Source organism: Macrobrachium nipponense, chromosome 37, assembly GCF_015104395.2.
Source record: "Macrobrachium nipponense isolate FS-2020 chromosome 37, ASM1510439v2, whole genome shotgun sequence".
In the NCBI taxonomy this organism is placed as follows: Eukaryota; Metazoa; Arthropoda; class Malacostraca; order Decapoda; family Palaemonidae; genus Macrobrachium; species Macrobrachium nipponense.
The window spans coordinates 35,793,417-35,812,247 of NC_061097.1; the positions used below are offsets into that span (position 1 = coordinate 35,793,417).

Sequence of the window (18,831 nt, forward strand, 5' to 3'; positions counted from 1 at the left end):
TATGATATCATGCTAAGAATCACAGTAATATTACTATTAAAAACAAAAATTATTTACAGACCAATAGAAAAATAATAAAACTAAACCATATTATTATTATTTGATTATTAGTTATTTATTATTATTATCACAGGCGCAAAGGTATTGCGAGGTCGACACTCGACCTACAATGTCGAACTCGTGAACTTGTTTTCTTTTCCCGCTCGACCTCAGCCAAGGTCACGAAGGAGGTCAGTCAGACGCTGAACAAAAAGACGTAGAAAGGAAATATAGTTGAAAGAGGAATTCGATAAAGATATATGCAAAAGGATTTTACGACGAAAATAAAACGGGTTGATGAGAATAGAATTATATATATATATATATATATTATATTATAATATATATAGATATATATATATATATAATGAAAGACAAAAGGGCGTTAGGGAAAAAACAAGTCCCGTATTAGTTACTAAAAAAAGAAACAACGGAAGTCGTGGGGGACGGAAAACAAGTCACGTAAGAACGATGACTACTGGAACGGACCACCTCGCCTTTTTTTTTACATAGTTCTATTGAGGCAAGAAACGTAACAAAAGAGCATGATATTATACATTCATGAGCACTATTATCCAAATGTAGAAAGAAATTCTGAATAATCTACGATTGTCGTTAAAAAAAAAAATAAAAAAAAAAATAAATAAATAAAAGACAGTACAAGGTCAGCACTGATACGTTGAAAACAGCAAACAATTTAAAATTGAGCGGCCTTTTGTTTTTTTTTTAACGGGGATGACTCGCGGCAACACCGAATGCTCCCAGACAAGGAAATAAACGCTTGTTGGACGATTCTAACCCCCCCACCAAATACTCCCTCCTGGGACGTGCCCCCCCCACCCCCCCCCCCACCGTGAACCCCCTACCCTACCTTACCTCTTCACCGCTGCTCACAAAGCCAAAAATACCCCTCCCCCTAGCAGAAGTAACCCTCCTTTATAACTACTACCAGTCTTTTGCTTCCTCCTCCGTTTACACTCGTCCCAAACCAAACCCCTCCATAAAAAAAAGTCGACCGTGTTTTAATGGTAAAACACTTCTTTATGCCAAGCGGTGTGCGAGTTTGAAAAAATTAAAAAATTTGTTAAATTTTAAAAATTAATGAATGAGAGATTATCTACAAAGGAATTTGAGATTATGCAAAAATTAATGTTTTTTATTATTATTTTGTTATTTCAGGAATGTCATAAAACGTTACCAAGTAAACAAAATAAATGAACAAGCAGATCCATGGCTGTAAACATACAATAGGTCTAATAGACTTCGGAATTGTAGTTTTTTTCTTTATTAACAAAATAAACTGAAATAAAGTTTAAATTCGCTTTAAATTTTTGGGATGCCAAAAACCTCATTAAAACTTTAACCACACATGCTTATAATTATATGCAAATAAATATATATATATATAATATAATAATATATATATCTTAATATATATATAATTTGTATTTTTGCCTAAAAACAAATATTCCTTGGGTTTTGTGGGGGGGCGGGGGCGGGGAGGGCCAAACGTAGCCAAATGAGACCCAGGTGTCTCCACTTAGGGGGTCAATGCCCCATGTACCCCATTGATAATAGGGAGACCTTCAATGGGTATATCTTGTTCTTCTCTTTGTTTAACTATTATTATTATTATTATTTGTGTACGCTTGGAAACAGAACCTTCTTTCAAACAAGTTTTATTGAAAATAATGGGCAGAATTCACAGAATTGATTTTGATTACAACAAGTTCTTTCAATTCTCCTTATGATTTTTCTTTTCTGGCACGAATGGTAGTTATAAAGCAGCTGTTCCCAATGTTCATCGTGCTTGTAGGTCGGTCAACGGGAAATTTCGGGCTGGGCTGGTGTTATCAAAAGCCACAAAACTGGGTTATCACGGGACAGGCTGGGGTCGTCAACAAGGTATACAGGTGGGGGTTTCGTAGATCCTGGGGGGTTTTAGGGAAACAGGACCGTCAGTCGTCAGGGGTCTATCCGGTATTTCTTGTTATTTCTTCTTTTCTGTGGTTTTCAAGGCGTGTCTTACACGTTTTCGGCCACCTCGCCCTTTCCGGCCATCTTCGGGAACGGGATCGGATCTGAGTGCAATGGTCTGTGTCCAGATGTATTGTTCACGCATATTTATTGCATTGACGGTTGGCTTGAAGAACGGAAAGGGTACCTCACCTTTTCATTGGGCAATACCCTGTGACGTTCACGAGCGAATGTCATCAGGTGGGGGCCCGTTGATGGTTGGCTGTCCTCTTCGTGGGCGGAGCCTCATCCTTATTGCGGTGATGGTGGGGAGGTCCCCTAGAAGCGGGCGAGCTAACCAGGTCGTCCATCAGGGCGAGAGCTTGAGCTGCGAATCACCCACAGGGAGGGTTACTATGGGACGGTCCTCAGGATGAGAGCTAATGCTTCTATCCATCCTCCAGGATCCCTCCTGCGGTGCGATGGTCGTTGCTGGGGCGGTGTTCTTGCTGCTCTCCTTGACCGGCGGTGGGGGAGGAGGAAGGTCTCCTGTGTGATGTTTTTTACAAACTGGGCTTCTCCCTCCCGATGTGCAGCGCTTCTAAGGATTCGCTAAACGACGTAGAATCGGGGCTGGCCTGGGCGATGAAACCTCGAAAGTTACCGACGATGGTCGCTGCGTAGGATTCTTTTATTATGGGGCAGTCCTTGCCTGTCAGGAGAGCAGCAGGACACACCGCCACCACAAACGGATCCATCGCACCAGAGGGATCCTGAGGATGATAGGAACGCATTAGCTATTTTTTTTCATCCTGAGGACATTCCCTAGTACAAACCCTGAGGGTGATCGCAGCTCACAAAGCTCTTCGCCCTGAGGACGACCTGGTCAGCACGCCCTTTCGAGGGGACCTCCACCATCACCAATAAGGATGGAGGCTCCGCCCACGGAAGAGGACAGCCAACCAAAGCAAGCAAGGGGCCCCCTGATGGACATCGCCTCGTGACGTCACAGGTTATTGCCAATGAAAATGTGAGTGTCAACCCGTTTCTTCAAGCCAAACAGAATGCAACAAATAGCGTGAATACTACGGATACAAGGGAACCATTTGCACTCAGCGATCCCGTCCCGAAGATGGCCAAAACGATGGTGGGCCGAAACATGTAGACGCCTTGAAAAAACCAGAAAAGAAGAAATAACAAGAAATACCGGATAGACCCCTGACGACTACGGCCTGTTCCCGATCTACGTAAAACCCACCTGGTATTACCTGTTGACGGACCCCAGCCTGGTCCCTGATAACCAGTTTTGCTTGTTGATAACATCCAGCCCGCCCGAAATTTCCGTTGCAACGACCCTACAGCAACGATGGCAAACATTGGACAGCTTGCTTTATAATACCAGCGGTGCCAAGAAAGAAAAATCAGAAGGAGAATTGAAAAGAAATATTGTACAAAATCAATTCTTTGATGAATTATAGCCACTATTTTGCAATAAAACAAAAAAATATTATTATTGATTATTATTATTATTAATTGATTATTATTATTAATTCATTATTATTATACCAAAAGCCTTACAACTTAAAATAATACATAACTAAACAAAACTAATGGGTTCTGGGCAATAAAAGAGAGAAAATTAACCCCACTGCCCATGCAACCGATCCCCTCCCATATGTACCCAATTCACGCCCAGTCAGGCCAATCAAGATGAATGCCCAACGCTTAAAGATACTCTTTCATGCCCTTAGAAGGAATACACTTAACTTTCTTTTTAAAAGGCGGCTGGGCACTGATGCCCCATTTCTCAGAGAGAGAGAGAGGAGAGAGAGAGAGAGAGAGAGAGAAAAAGTTTCATCTAAAAAAACTGAACTCTAGTTTTCGGAAGAAAAGTTGAGCCGTTATCAGATACAGTTCTGAATACTACGCACGCCAACACAACTCTCTCTATCTTCTCTCTCTATCATCTCGCTCTCTCTCTTCTCTCTCTCTTCCTTCTGTTGTATTTCTACGATTCTTTGACCAATCGTATTCGTAACAATCATAAAATGTCATTTTTCCGGTTACTAAACATATAGATCTATGATCCAAAGGCTACGTATAGGCTTAGTGATATAGTCTTAACTGTTACAGTTATTTAGCTACAAGCTCTCTCTCTCTCTCTCTCTCTCTCTCTCTCTCTCTCTCTCTCAGCCTCAATAATTCGGTGAAAGTACCGAAAGTGTGACACGTCGCTTGAACCATTAGAGTGCCGGTTGAACAACTGACCCCTTGCTCAAATGCTAGGCCTATAATGATAAAAAAAATCATTTATTTAATCTTAAGCTCATATCATAAAACTTTATTACACTGGCAAGACGAGAACAATTTTGAAGCATTAATCTGAGACTTAGTTTTAATAGTCTCGCGTCGATAGGCCTATGTGTCGTAAATACGTTTGGAAGACGCCAAGATTTACATGGTGCTAATCTGAGTCGAATACTTATGACAAGATAATCAGAGGGGTTTGCTACACACACACACACACACAAACAAACAGACACAAACATAAGTATACTAATTCTTTTCGTAAACAAGTGTATTCATTACTGCATGAACAAACACTGAAATATACATGCAGTCAATTCTATACATAAACAAATATTGCTTCTATTACGCATATACAGTACACTGACAAAAACGCACACACAAACCCGAGCATTAACAAATACAACATTGCACAAACGCTCAAACAATTACATACACAAGCAGTTACCATGCACAAACACACGTCCACGAAAGTGAGATGAACACATGCACAAAAACACTAACATTCACAAACGGAAGAACTTATTCACGCCAGTTAACCAAATGTCGAGGTAAGAGTGACACACGAGGGATTATGGGACTATATAACGGAGCACAGAAAGAGAGACAGAGAGAGAAAGAGAGATTAATATGGCGGAAGAGAGATGTAGGGAATGATAAAGACTGTGCAGAGAGAGAGAGAGAGGTAACATGATCGGAGGCTCAGGGGGGCCCCACAGCAGAGCGACAAAGCAAGAAGAGAGAGAGAGAGAGAGAGAGAGAGAGAGAGAGAGAGAGAGAGAGAGAGACTTCACTTACGGGTGCCAACAAGAGCTAAGACCTCCACACACTTACAAACGCACACACAGCTAAAGTTGCTACCTTGGCCAAAGAAGTCTTAAAATCATTCTCATTCGGTCTTAATAGGAGGTCGACGGCAAGGGCAACTCCCAAATAATGTTAATACCCTTCCTATAGAAAGTTTTATAACCAAAGAAAGTTAGGTGTTAATATGTACATCTTGTATACGAATTGTGACGTCTCTTCTAGGACTAGGCCTAACCTCAATGACGTCACAAAACATCATTATACCCATCGTTTTACGCAAACATTTTCACCACAAACATCACATTAATGTGAATATCACTCATTCTGGTAGGCTCTCAGGCCAAAATGAAGAAACCCATTACCATTTTATCAATTAAAATGACTGCAATTTCGACAGAAACTTGCCCGCGTAACTTAGGCCTACCACCTACGAAGAGCACTCTAACAAAAGGCAATAACAGACGGAAATAAAAGGTTTACCAACCATGAGGTCTTCGTTCGAAATGTCACAACACACACACGCAGAGAGAGAGAGAGAGAGAGAGAGAGAGAGAGAGAGGGAGAGAGAGAGAGTGGTATGTGCAGAGGTATTCGTGAGGCATCGCGGATAATATTTTTGGAATCCATAGCTAGTGTTACAGGGCTCAAGAAAATTTAATTCCATTTCTACGAGGGTGACAAATTGCGTCTCTCTCTCTCTCTCTCTCCAAGTCCTGTAGTCAAAACAACCGGGGCACCTAAAACATAAGCCTAAAAGTCCCTTCCGGTTAACTAGCCCTAGACACTTCCGTGGGCATTTGCGTCAGTGGGTAGACCTACTCGTCTAGACGTACTGAACCTGTCACACAAACACCGAGACAGTGATCAACTTAGTAGGCCTACGCAGCAGAGGAGTCGTCTACACAACTCTAAACAGTGAAGTGACCCAAATAGGCCTAAGCAACAGAAGTATCACCCTGTTACCTAGGTTACCTTATAATAAAGGTAAATTACACACATAGGCCTCTATGGCGCAAGAAATTTCAAGAGACATAGGAGCCACTGGAATCTATACAATACATGAATTGAGTAAATAGGTTTACACGGCACAGGAATCATAACAGAGGCCTAAAACATAGGTCTATAAACAGGAATCACCAATTACAGAGGTTACAGTAGCAGAAATTGCCTCCATATGCCTACGTAGTGAAGAAGTAGCACAAAAAGTAATATAGTGTAAAAAAAAAAAAAATGCATCAATATAGATAGGCCTAGAGCGTCAGAAACCACACATGCCTCGAAAAATTCTTACACTCTAGAGAGTTTGCTCAGATATTCAACCGTTCAACAGCAGTCACACACACATAAGCCTACTGAACCAAAATGAATCAGAGATACAGGCCTAAACATTTCCTGTAAAACAGTCATATATTAAGGCCTACGAAGTCTGGGCAATACACAAAATCCTTCTGTTACAGCAATCACACACATATATAGGCCCAATTCGCTAGAGCGACCCCACAAAAGCATTCTGTTACAGCAGTCAGAGATATAGGCCTAATTCGTCAGAGCAATCACGCAAATAGTCCTAATTCGTCACAACAATCACACAAATAGGCCTAATTCGTCACAGCAATCAAACATAAAGGGCTATAATTCGCCACCCACAAATGTTCAAAGACATGACAATAACCCACATAGGCCTACGAAATTCTAAGACACCTATAGCCTGACGTAGGCCGAATATATAGGCTAGCTCGGTTTATCTAGCAGATTTAACCAACAGAATAGAAAAGAATTTTAAAAATGGCTGACATCATAAACACATTTCAAGGATTTTTCACATTTCAGAGAACAGTTTCTTAGTTGTTCTTGAGAATATGGAATATTCCTTAAATAGAGAGTATATTATATCATGCTACATACGTACATAAATAATACAGATATTAAGCCTGTGAATATACGATAATGTAGTAATACACATATAAAAGGTGTATGAACACAAACACAACCGTATACGAGCATTCATCTCTTACTTATGCGTATAGGTATCTAGCTTACTTTTCAAAAAAGTATATCAACAGCCATAATATAATGCTGTACACCTTTTCGGATAAACTTAAATACTTTTATACACACTTGTATAAGTAAATAACTCTCTAAAACCACTTAGCGAATAAACCTTTATAAATATACGCTGACGAAAAGATAAAAAAAAAAAAAAAAAAAAAAATGCGGACTTGAGATGGTACTAAAAATGGCATAAAAGAAAAATGAACGACTGAGGTTGTTGGCGGTGACATCTGAAAATAGCCTGGAGCCGGTATGGCTAAGATGGCCAATTCTCTCTCTCTCTCTCTCTCTCTCTCTCTCTCTCTCTCTCTCTCTCTGTCTCCTAAAGCTCTGAGGTTATACTTGATATACTTGATACTAACAACACGTTTATATTCACCTTGTAAATCGAGAGAGAGAGAGAGAGAGAGAAGAGAGAGAGAGAGAGAGAGAGAGAGAGATTTTACCTAACAGATCTTACATACCTAATAAATTACCCATTTCGATGAGTTGAAAATTGATATGAGAGAGAGAGAGAGAGAGAGAGAGAGAGAGAGAGAGAGAGAGGCAGTCCTGAAATTCTAAACCAAATAGCAAATGACATCACATAGCCGCCATATCAGACTCCATTCCATTGCGAAAGCGGTTGAAATAACATCAATCAAATATTTACACACATATACCCCGGTGCCCGTGATGATGAGGGTCGGGGCATGGGGCATGATCACGACGGGTAGCAACCAGAGATGCCCAGAGAGCCGACGAGGAAAAAAAATGCAGGTACTAGAAATCAAGAGTAAACTTGGATTTAAAAGTTATACCTTTTCGCCTTTTTTTTCTGTTTCATCTCGAATTTAGTTAAATTACATAACTTTGGCAAAATAAAATAATCTATAAAAATTCATAAGTAATGATTCCGTTGGTAAAAATGTAACGAAATTAACCCACTTATACCAATCTTCTCGCTTTAATAGGTAGTATATCACGCCTAGGCCTATTAGGAATTTTAAGTTACCTTTTACTAGGCCTATGCCAATTAAAAAAAGTAATTAATATATAAATGAAGTGGAACTGGGAATAACTTTTCTCTGTGATAAAAAATGTAAAGCTGATGTTGAGAGAGAGAGAGAGAGAGAGAGAGAGAGAGAGAGAGAGAGAGAGAGATCCTGTGCTTGTGAGGCGTAATACTAACACGCAATTACTAAGCATCACCTCTACTTAATCATCACCTTTATTTTATGACAACTTTACGCTAAACTTCATAACTCTTCTAATTCTGTCCTAAATTAACTCCTTCTCCCCCGAACCCACCCCCTAGACCCCGAAAAAAATGATAAAATATGACAAAATCGACATTAAAAAAAAAATAATAATAACCTGCGCGTTGAAATCCCTCAATCAAGCACCGATTCGAAACCGAATCGAACCGAAACGTCCTAGGGAGTGAGTCTCGAACCTTCAAAAAAAGGTTCGGAACCTAGAGGAGGTGGGCGTGTCTCGAAAAGGACACAATAATACTCACCAATTCAATAATCTTGACGATGCCCGGCCCCGTCTTGAAGTACTGAATGGAGAAGGAGATGCCCGACGTCTTCTGCGGGGAGGAGTACGTCGGCGACGTCGTGGTCACCGTCGTGGTCGAGATCTCGGACTTGGTGGTGTGGGACTCTGCCATCATGGTGGTGCTGCTTCGAATCCTCCTTCGGGGGGGAAAATTTGTTTATAAAAAAAATCTAGGGATTTTCCTTCAACTCTCAGGGGGACTCCTCGTTACGCCCTCACAAACAAACAAACGTCGACGCACGCACATACACATACACCTCCACCTCCCTCACTAGTTCCTAGCGCACTAGTGAGGACTGAGGAGGAGAGAGAGAGCCGAGTCGCGGTGGTGGGACGGGACGAGGTGAGGAGGAGCCGAGAGGGAGAGAGAGAGAGAGAGAGAGTTTACTCAGCCAAGACCCTCACCCCAACACCCCGATACACCCCCGGGAGAATGATAGGGGGATACCCCAGGCACCCAATGGAACACCTATCCTGACGCTATCATCGCTGGCCCCTCCCACCTGTAGTGGGCGTACAACTTCCCGTGATTTATATGTTACGAAAACGACGATGAACGTATGTATTAATCAGATCTAATTATTAATAATCCTTTCGGTAAAAAAAAACAGATACGTAAATGTTGATTAATGCCTCTCGGATCAAAGATCGGCAACTTTGCGAAAGATGTACGATGGTAACTTTAACGCCGTCCGTGACGTCACAAGGTCCCGAACTACTCTAGGCCAAAGCAAAGCAAAATGCCCTCAGAACCTCTCTCTCTCTCTCTCTCTCTCTCTCTCTCTCTCTCTCTCTCTCTCTCTCTCGTTGGATCTCGGCAGGGGATAGGCCTAGTTATTATTTACAATGAACCCTCCTTGAAGAAACCCCCAAAATTTCAAAAATTTCCTTTTTCCCCCCCCCCCCCTTATTCTTTTTTTTTTTGATTTTTTGATTCTGAAAGACATCCAAATTTCTTTCCCTATCTTTTTTGTTGTTTTTGTTCTTGAGGACGGAATAACTTCTACGTCTTTACTCGGGATCAAACCCTTACACTGTCACCTGGGAGAAGACATACGCGCTACAAAGCAAGAGCGCACGCACGCAGGATAAAATAGGTGACCCAAACACTTGCTGACCAAGCTTAGTTTACCTTAAAAATTAGAACGATTATTACTTTTAAGTCAATAAACGAAGAGATAATAACGTGGCGCAGTCAACGTAGGCCTATTCACTAACATAATCCTGAGTTTACTGTCATAGTTGTGTTAATTTTATCAGTATTTAAGGTAATTAATAATAGTAATATAATAATAACGACAATAAATTTCGTTTTCTGTCTCCGTTTTCTTCGAAAGAAAGCTAGGCTCAGCGAAGGACCTTCACGGATGACTCAACCATTTTGATTCAAAGGTTTCTTTGGAATTAAAATAAGTAATCATTTCACAGTAAAATATCGGATTGCTTCTTTGTTATAAGTGGTATAAAATGTACCTATTTATAGGGTATAAGTAGATGCTCATATGAGGATGTATGTATACTTTATTGATGGCTAATGTAAGCGTATACATTCCCATATGAATATACATTTATGCAAACCCGTTACCTGATTAAATTTATAACCAATTGGTTAAATAATTGTTTATGCTAAAGGTTAAATGAATTAATAAATCAATTTTTCTAAGTAACGCTGAGTCAGGTCACCACCTGAATGGGTGTCTAAAGAAAGCCAGGTGCTATTTTGTTGGAACCAACCAAAATCACATAACGACCAGGTACATCATTGACTAAAACCCCATGACCCCAAAATTGAGGTGTAAATGGACGGTAAAGACGACGTTCAAAAACCTTGAACTTTCAAAGGAAAGGTCAGTTGGCTCAACCTTTATGGCATAAACATTTTCGTTTATGGCATATCCGGTTCCAACGTGAAAAATTTAACATTGTCAAGGTCACCTCCTGTACCAAGTTTCAGCAAATTCGGTTCGTCCATTCTTGAGTAATTAATCCTTATATAGAAAAAAGTTTATAAACAAACACACATGAACACATGCTATAGTTGTAAAATCACTTACATTAATGAACAAAATAATTAATTGGATTATGCGGCAGAACAAAACAAGTCGCCCACGAGAATTAATATCCCAATTAAATTTAAAGAATAAACTCTAATTTAAATTAGCAATTATAACTAGGTAAATAACATGAGTAATTATTTTAGCATCGATTATCAAAAGATAAGTAATCCATAGAATCTAATATTCAGATGGTTTGCATAAAATTATTGGCTGCTAAATAATCAATCAAAATGTCAAAATGTAATTATAAAGCTGGAAAAGTCTCTCTCTCTCTCTCTCTCTCTCTCTCTCTCTCTCTCTCTCTATATATATATATATATATATATATATATATATATATAGTATATAATGAAACAAAAAAAAAAGTAATAATAACAGTATATCATTAGAGAGATATTGGAGTATCCGGTCAGATAATTCTCTCTCTCTCTCTCTCTCTCTCTCTCTCTCTCTCTCTCTCTCTCTCATATATGAAAAATTAAGGGTGTTGTTCTTGCGAGGACACGAGCGGTCAAAAACAGCTCCGATATTATGGTTCCCAAGATGACGAAACAACAAAGATATGTCTACGACGAGGGGGATTTAGGGGGTTTTTTTGCGAAAAAAAATGGACTTTTTTTTTGCACAAAAAAAATGCAACGGGGCAGCTCTCTCTCTCCTCTCTCTCTTCTCTCTCTCTCTCTCTCTCTCTCTCTCTCTTTTTTTAACACTCTCTCTCTCTCTCTCTCTCTTATTCTTTGCCTCTCTCTCTTTAACACACTATAGCTTTCTCTTTCCCTTTTAACTCTCTCTCTCTCTCTCTCTCTCTCTCTCTCTCTCTCTCTCTCTCTCTCTCTAATCCACACTCTCTTATTCTTTCCCTTTCTCTCTCTCTCCCTCTTTATCACTGTCTCTCACTCTCTTCCTTTTAACATTACTGTATGTTATTATGATTGCAGACATAAACAGTAATGTTAAGGACTCGATGGTGAGTAGTTTCGCCGATGACACAAGAATAAGTAGAGAAATTACTTGTGATGAAGATAGGAACGCTCTACAAAGAGACCTTAACAAAGTATATGATTGGCCAGAGGTATATAGGATGGTATTTAACTCTGATAAATTTGAATCAATAAATTATGGAGACAGAGAAGGAAAGCTATATGCATATAGGGGACCTAATAATGAGACAATCACAAATAAGGAAGCAGTTAAAGACCTTGGTGGTGAATGATGAAATAGGAACATGTTATGCAACGATCAAATAGCAATTCTATTGGCAAAATGTAAAGCATAAATGGGAATGTTGTTACGGCACTTCAAAACAAGAAAAGCTGAACACATGATTATGCTTTATAAAACATATGTTCGTAGTCCACTTGAATATTGCAATATGATATGGTACCCACACTATCAAAAGGATAATTGCACAAATAGAGGTGTACAAGGTCCTTTACAGCTAGAATAGAAGAAGTTAAGAACCTTGACTACTGGGAAAGACTACAATCTTTTAAAATTATATAGTCTAGAAAAGGAGAAGAGAAACGCTACATGATAATTCAGGCATGGAAACAGATATAAGGAATAGCTGAAAACATCATGGAGCTAAAAATATCAGAAAGAGCAAACAGAGATAGATTAATAGTGCCCAAAACTATACCGGGAAAAATAAGGAAAGCACACAGGACATTAATCCACTACGCACCAGCATCGATAATGCAGCGTCTATTCAATGCGTTGCCAGCTCATCTGAGGAATATAACAGGAGTGAGCGTAGATGTGTTTAAGAATAAGCTCGACAAATATCTAAACTGCATCCCAGACCATCCAAGATTGGAAGATGCAAAATATACCGGAAGATGTAGTAGCAACTCTCTGGTAGACATTAGAAGTGCCTCACACTTAGGGACCTGGGGCAACCCGAACAAGATGTAAGGTCTGTAAGGTCTCTCTTCCCCCCCCCCCCCCCCCCCCCCCCCCCTTTCTCTCTCCTAAACACACTTTCTCCCACTCTCTTCCCCTGTTATAACTCTCTCTCTCTCTCTCTCTAATTAAAATCTGTTCCTCCGCCCAACAGGACCTTTAAAAAAATGAAAACTGAAAAATAAAAAAATCACGAAAACAAAACATTTCATTTTATCGGAATTTTTTCCTCTCTTTATTTCGCATCGCCAACACCGTCCTCGAACGAAGATCTCTGATGATTTCGTTCGCTTAACATCTATTTAAATAATAACAACGCGTTTCTGAAGTTACAGTAACGTTTATTGAACTATGAACTAATATAAAAAGTGTTTACGAAACAGATGAAATCGGATTAAAGCTAAGGTATAATGAAATATGTAGCGTATGATGATATTTGAAAAAACTCAGATTGGACGAAACATTTTGGCATGTGATTTCATCAATTTGAATCTCATCTCGTTCGCACGCAGCCCTGCCACAGCCGTAATTGTTTGATAGATGGTGAGAGATGCATTTAAATGAAATGGTGTATTAATTACATTCATATTTGAATATTCATATATATATATATATATAATTATATATATATATATATATATATATATATACATATATATATATATTATATATATATATATATATATATATATAGTATATATATGTATATATATATGACTAATTATCACATCGCCGTGATTCGTATAAAATTATTAAACTTGTTAGCGAATCGATAACGTCACTGAAATCCTGATTTCTTTCTCTGTCCTGCTGGGCGGTGGTTCGCCACGAGAGGACGAAATTATTATCAACTAAAAGATTCCCCTTCGGTTTACGTATATGAAAATATATCAATTCTGAGGTAGAGGCGAATTATTAGATGTTAAAGGACATTTGTAGCTCGAAAAAATATATATATATATTCTAATATATATATAATTATAATATATATATATATATATATATATATATATATATATATAAGAATTATATCGATAACATATGGTACATAAAATAATTTGCTGGGATCTATTAAAATACTTCACAATAAATTCAACACATGCGTAAGAATAATTACAGCAGGGAAGTGACTGGTTTGACATCAAGATGGTGCTACTGAGACGAGGGTGTGTACTATAGTAGATCCACATCAACCATGCATCTGATATTTAGGCCAGTCCCTTACTACGCTCCTGTATGGCTGCTGAAAGACGTATCCCTCAGGAGAGGTGGAACATATATCCTGCCTATGTGAACTCTCGAGAGAGACTGACAGTTTCCAGCCCTGTGACTGGCTTAGTAACAGCCAACCAGGAGCGCCGTAAGGGACTGGCCTAGACATCAGATGCACGGTTGATGTGAATCTACTGTAGCATATATTATGTCTCGAAGGCTTCTTGCTTGCAGATAATGCAAAATCGACTAGGAACAGTGAAGAGAAACTGCAAAGAACTAGTGAAAAAAGTTTGGAAGGAGACAGCAAATAGGAATATGACTAATGAGTGTAAATGGAAACAGGAAAATGAAATAATTAATGTATGGAAGGATTGTTGAGCCAACGCACCTTTCTGGAAGTGAAGTGTGCCTAGATGAGCTGTTTGCTGGTATGCATGGCTTAAGAGCTTAGGACTTAGAGGGCTTTGAGATAGTCTGATCATGAGGTGCAAATAGGGGATGATAGATTGGGAAAAATAAAAAAAACACACAAAAAACAGAGGTGAGTGGTGCAGTGTGACGTAGGGGTTTATTAATAGTGTTGGTGAACTTTCTCTGTAGGTGTAATATATATATATATATATATATATATATATATATATATATATATATATATATACTATTACCTTTGCACTGCACAATGTCCAACATCTGCTCACTAGCAAAAGAGAGAGAGAGACGAGAGAGAGAGAGAGAGAGAGAGAGAGAGAGAGAGAGAGAAATAACCTATGCAAAACATATGATATCTATAGTCCTTTACAAACATCTACAGCTGTATCATAAAAAAATGCACTGGACAATGAAATAAGCATTACATAGAGACGACCTTTTGACATTTGAAAACCTTTCAACAAAGCTCTATGGTAACATACACTCACCCTCTCTCTCTTTCTCTCTCTCTCTCTCTCTCTCTCTCTCTCTCTCTCTCTCTCTCTGTCTAATGGCCTGCCTTTCATTATTGATTAACTAAAAATAACACCCTGTATTTATTACATTTTTAAAAATATTTTTCAGATGTTTATAAGTAAGTTTCTTTATTTTTCGGACTTTGAACTTTGACCTCCAGGAAATATAATACATACCACAGAAGAAATTAAACATTAAATAGTGGCAGAAATTTACAATATATATTCTAGAGTGACAGTACAAACAAACGAAGACTGGTGAAAAAATGCCACTTATAATAAATATATAAATAGATAGATAGATAGATAAATAAATAAATAAATAAATAAATAAATAAATAAATAAATAAATAAATAAATAAAGAGAGAGGGAACAGTTTACTTATCAGTGTCTGAGGTCAGTGCTCCATTCACAAATGTTGCTTTAGGCCTATGTAAAGCACCTTGCTTTAAAATTCATAAATCTTACTCTTTTTTTAAAAAATAAATGTCAAATTTAATACATTCCTTAGCTGACAGCATTTTGTTTAAATGTCTTTGATAACTAAAGTTATGTGAAACTAGTCGGGATTTATGACAAATGTTTCTTATTCTGGTGAACTTAAGTACTAAATTTTTTAAGGGATATCATTGCTAGCCTTATGCCCTTTCCTCCCTTTTTTAGTATCTAATTGCTACCACAACAGTTGTGCAACCACTAAGCACCCAGTTCAGTGCTAGGTCAGCAGAGGCATGTTAGTCTTATGCTTTCTAGTACGTTAGTCTCACCTTCCATGTCACAACAAAATACTACAGTGTATCTTACAGCCGTTACGAATAATGACGTTAATAACAGGAAACAACAACCAAACAACAACCTGAGCGAAAGGAATTTCGGCGAAATGACAGAATAATAAATGTCGACCCTCCCCCTCCCCTCCCATTCCAGAAAACTCATCTCCGCGCCTACCCACAGAAATGACTCATCTGTAGGAGTTCCACATGAGTCACCACCGCCACCACCAACCCCTCTTGAGCACTTCTGCTACGAGTCACCGATCCACAAGCCTTGCCTTTAACTGTTAATGCTTGAGAATGGATGCTTCGGAGCATGAAGAGAAGATGGTTCATGCTTTTTATACGTAGATTGCGTGTTTTGTCTCCAAGTGCTGTCAGGTGAGCTATCGGTCTATCCGCTAGACTTATGTATCACTTCTTCAAATGTTTCTGGGGATAATTGTCATTTAATTGACGTTTTCCTGTTCATCTTAACGTATTCCTTAACCATAAATACCTAGATTCTGTCACCCTTAATGCATATCTTCGCTACATTCCGTACCTTTCGTAAAACATTACACGACAGCCATAAATGTTTCTGATGAGTCATACTTCTGTTTTGTTTTGAATTGTCATGTCCTGCGTAATGCTATGGCATCCGGTGGATATACTAGTCGCCGCCGATAAGACTTGTCATTTAACCGAAAGGATTATGTAGGGAAAGAGGGAGACAAGAGATAAATATCCTTCTGTATGGTTTGAAAAAATGTATGAATTAATCTGGAAAGTCAAGGAAGGGAAAAAGGGGCGGAGCCTCTGTTTGACCCGGTGTATAAACAATGTCGTTCTATTTACCAAGTCTCAAAATTATGTTTAATGGCAGATTTTACAAATTATCTACAAAATGCTTTGAACATTACCTTAACATTTGTACGATCACACGAAAATATGGCAGATTTAATGACAGGAATGTAAAATATTTAATTTGAATCTTATATTTATACGGCAGTAAAACCGACATTGAAATCGCCAACTTCATTTGGTTAGGTCAATTTATGGCTGCGAACTCCAGAGCATATTAATAGGATCCACAGATAACCGGAAGCATTTGCTCTGTTTGTTAATTAGGTCGTTAAATCAACTTGCGAGAATTGCGCGCCACCCGCTTCATGTATACCATCTCGTGGTCCCCTGATTCATAAGCGGGGAAACTGTGAGCCCAGACGGAATCTAGTCTCAATTTTACCTTTTAAAGTCTCGTGGTTTTTAGAGAAAATTAGGAATAAATACATTTAAAATATGTAAGAATTTATATCCAACGCTATGTTATGCGTAACACATCAACATATCCATTAAAACTACAATGAGAACATTAAAAATCCCTTTATGACAATGGCGGACGGAGTCAAAGTTTACGCACTTATAGTCAGCGAACTGACCGCTCGCTGCCACCGAGCAGAATTCCACGCATTGAAAAATTAATACTGTTTCTGCAGACACCGGACTATTTTCTTGCCAGGATTTTCCGGTTGTTGGCGTTTCATTTCATCGAATGACCTCGCGGGTGTGCTGACAAAGATAAATATTGATTGAATTACACTTACAACGCACCTTATTTTACAAAGAAAGGACAAACCAGGCAGGAACATTAAAGGGAAAGAAAAGTAGTACTATGTGAATTGTCAAACGAAAGTTATAGACATGTTGGAGCATGCAAAGAAAAATACGTTGGAAAGATGGGTGTAAATATTCCTTCTTTTTATCTCGCGATATTTAATAAATCTATTCTTTCTCAAAGTAAAACCTTCATTCTTTTTAACGAATTAACATTTAGACAATTCATTTGTCTGAAAATATTAGGCCTAAATAGGCTTCGATGACGAAAAATTTGCTTTGGTCTAAAGGCTGAATAAATGTGAAGATTTTAATGTATTTCTAAATTTTGAGTGCGTGCGTGCGTGTGTGTGTATGTGTGCGTGCGCTCGCGCGCTCGCATCACGACCTTGGCTAGACGAACCAGAAATTAAAGGTTATACAGTAACAACACTGAAGCCTTTGTACACAAATAAAAATAATATTTTTCATCGTTATTCTTTTTCCTTTTGACTGAACATACTGACTCCATGAAAGTGTTGATTTCATGAAACAAAGATACAGTCTTGTAAATTTAAAGGTCATGAGAGAGAGAGAGAGAGAGAGAGAGAGAGAGAGAGAGAGAGAGAGAGAGAGAGAGAGAGAGAGAGAATTTCAGTCAGTCGAAGAGGAGAAACTGTGTGCAATAGAGACAAAAATCTGTGTTTATGAGAGAGAGAGAGAGAGAGAGAGAGAGAGAGAGAGAGAGAGAGAGAGAGAGAGAGACGCATAATGTAAGCCCATGTATTTAGTTTCACGGAAGTCCAGAAAAATTAAGCCTCTTGTGGTCTGTGTCACATTTTGCTGAACACTGCTCTTTCACACTTAAGGATGAAGCGCTTATTGTTCGAACCGGTCCATTTGCATGAATTAAACCTCCTCTCTCTCTCTCTCTCTCTCTCTCTCTCTTCTCTCTCTGTGTGTGTGTGTGTGTGTGTGTGTGTGTGTGTGTGTCTATGTGCATCCGTCTCTCTGTCGGCGAAACTGATTCTCCATCAACGGCAATAATGCTATGTTTTGAAAGCACCAAACGCATTGTTCTCCTTTTTACGTAATCTACGTTAATTTATTTGTCGCTTAATTATTTTTATTTGTCATTGCCGTTATGAAACGAAGTCATTTTCCAATGCCACACTTTGTAAAGAGTGTTTTATGCACGTAATACACTCACTCACATATACACAAGCGCGCTCGTGATAAAAAGGAAGATCTGGTTATTCGTCAAGCCTATACCCACAAACATCCATGTTTATTGTTTTAGAAGGTAGATATAAATGATGTTCCAAAACTCCAGCTGGTATGTCATGGTGGAAAATATTACGATAGAAGAAAACTGATATAAAATAATCTTTCAGTCCAACATTTCCCTTCTGTCTATAAAATTAACTCGTTTTTAGACGACAGTGCGGCTCTTGAACCAAGTCTGACGAAGCTTACGTAATGTTATTACTTATTATAACTGTAGCCAGTCCCCACAAAATAGACCTATATGGCCTGTTGTATATAGCCTATATATAATTAGTGGAAATACATATGTATTTAATGCTTGGAAAAGCTTAGAGGCAATGAAATCAACCCACATTTGCTTCTGGAACTTTAACCAACTCATACGTGATTGAACC

General features: G+C 38.6%; 1 protein-coding gene across 2 annotated transcripts in view; it reads right to left on the reverse strand.

Moving 5' to 3' along the window:
- Positions 1 to 9,030, reverse strand: part of LOC135209125 (MARVEL domain-containing protein 1-like) — a 66,419-nt gene extending 57,389 nt beyond the window's left edge. Inside the window, exon 1 of one of the 2 annotated variants that reach the window (XM_064241766.1) lies at positions 8,663 to 9,030. In XM_064241766.1, the coding sequence (XP_064097836.1) occupies positions 8,663 to 8,818 (156 nt within the window). In that variant the 5' untranslated portion in view covers positions 8,819 to 9,030. The remainder of the gene's footprint in view (positions 1 to 8,662) is intronic. The other variant, XM_064241767.1, reaches the window with a different exon arrangement.
- Between the last annotated feature and the right edge of the window lie 9,801 nt (positions 9,031 to 18,831).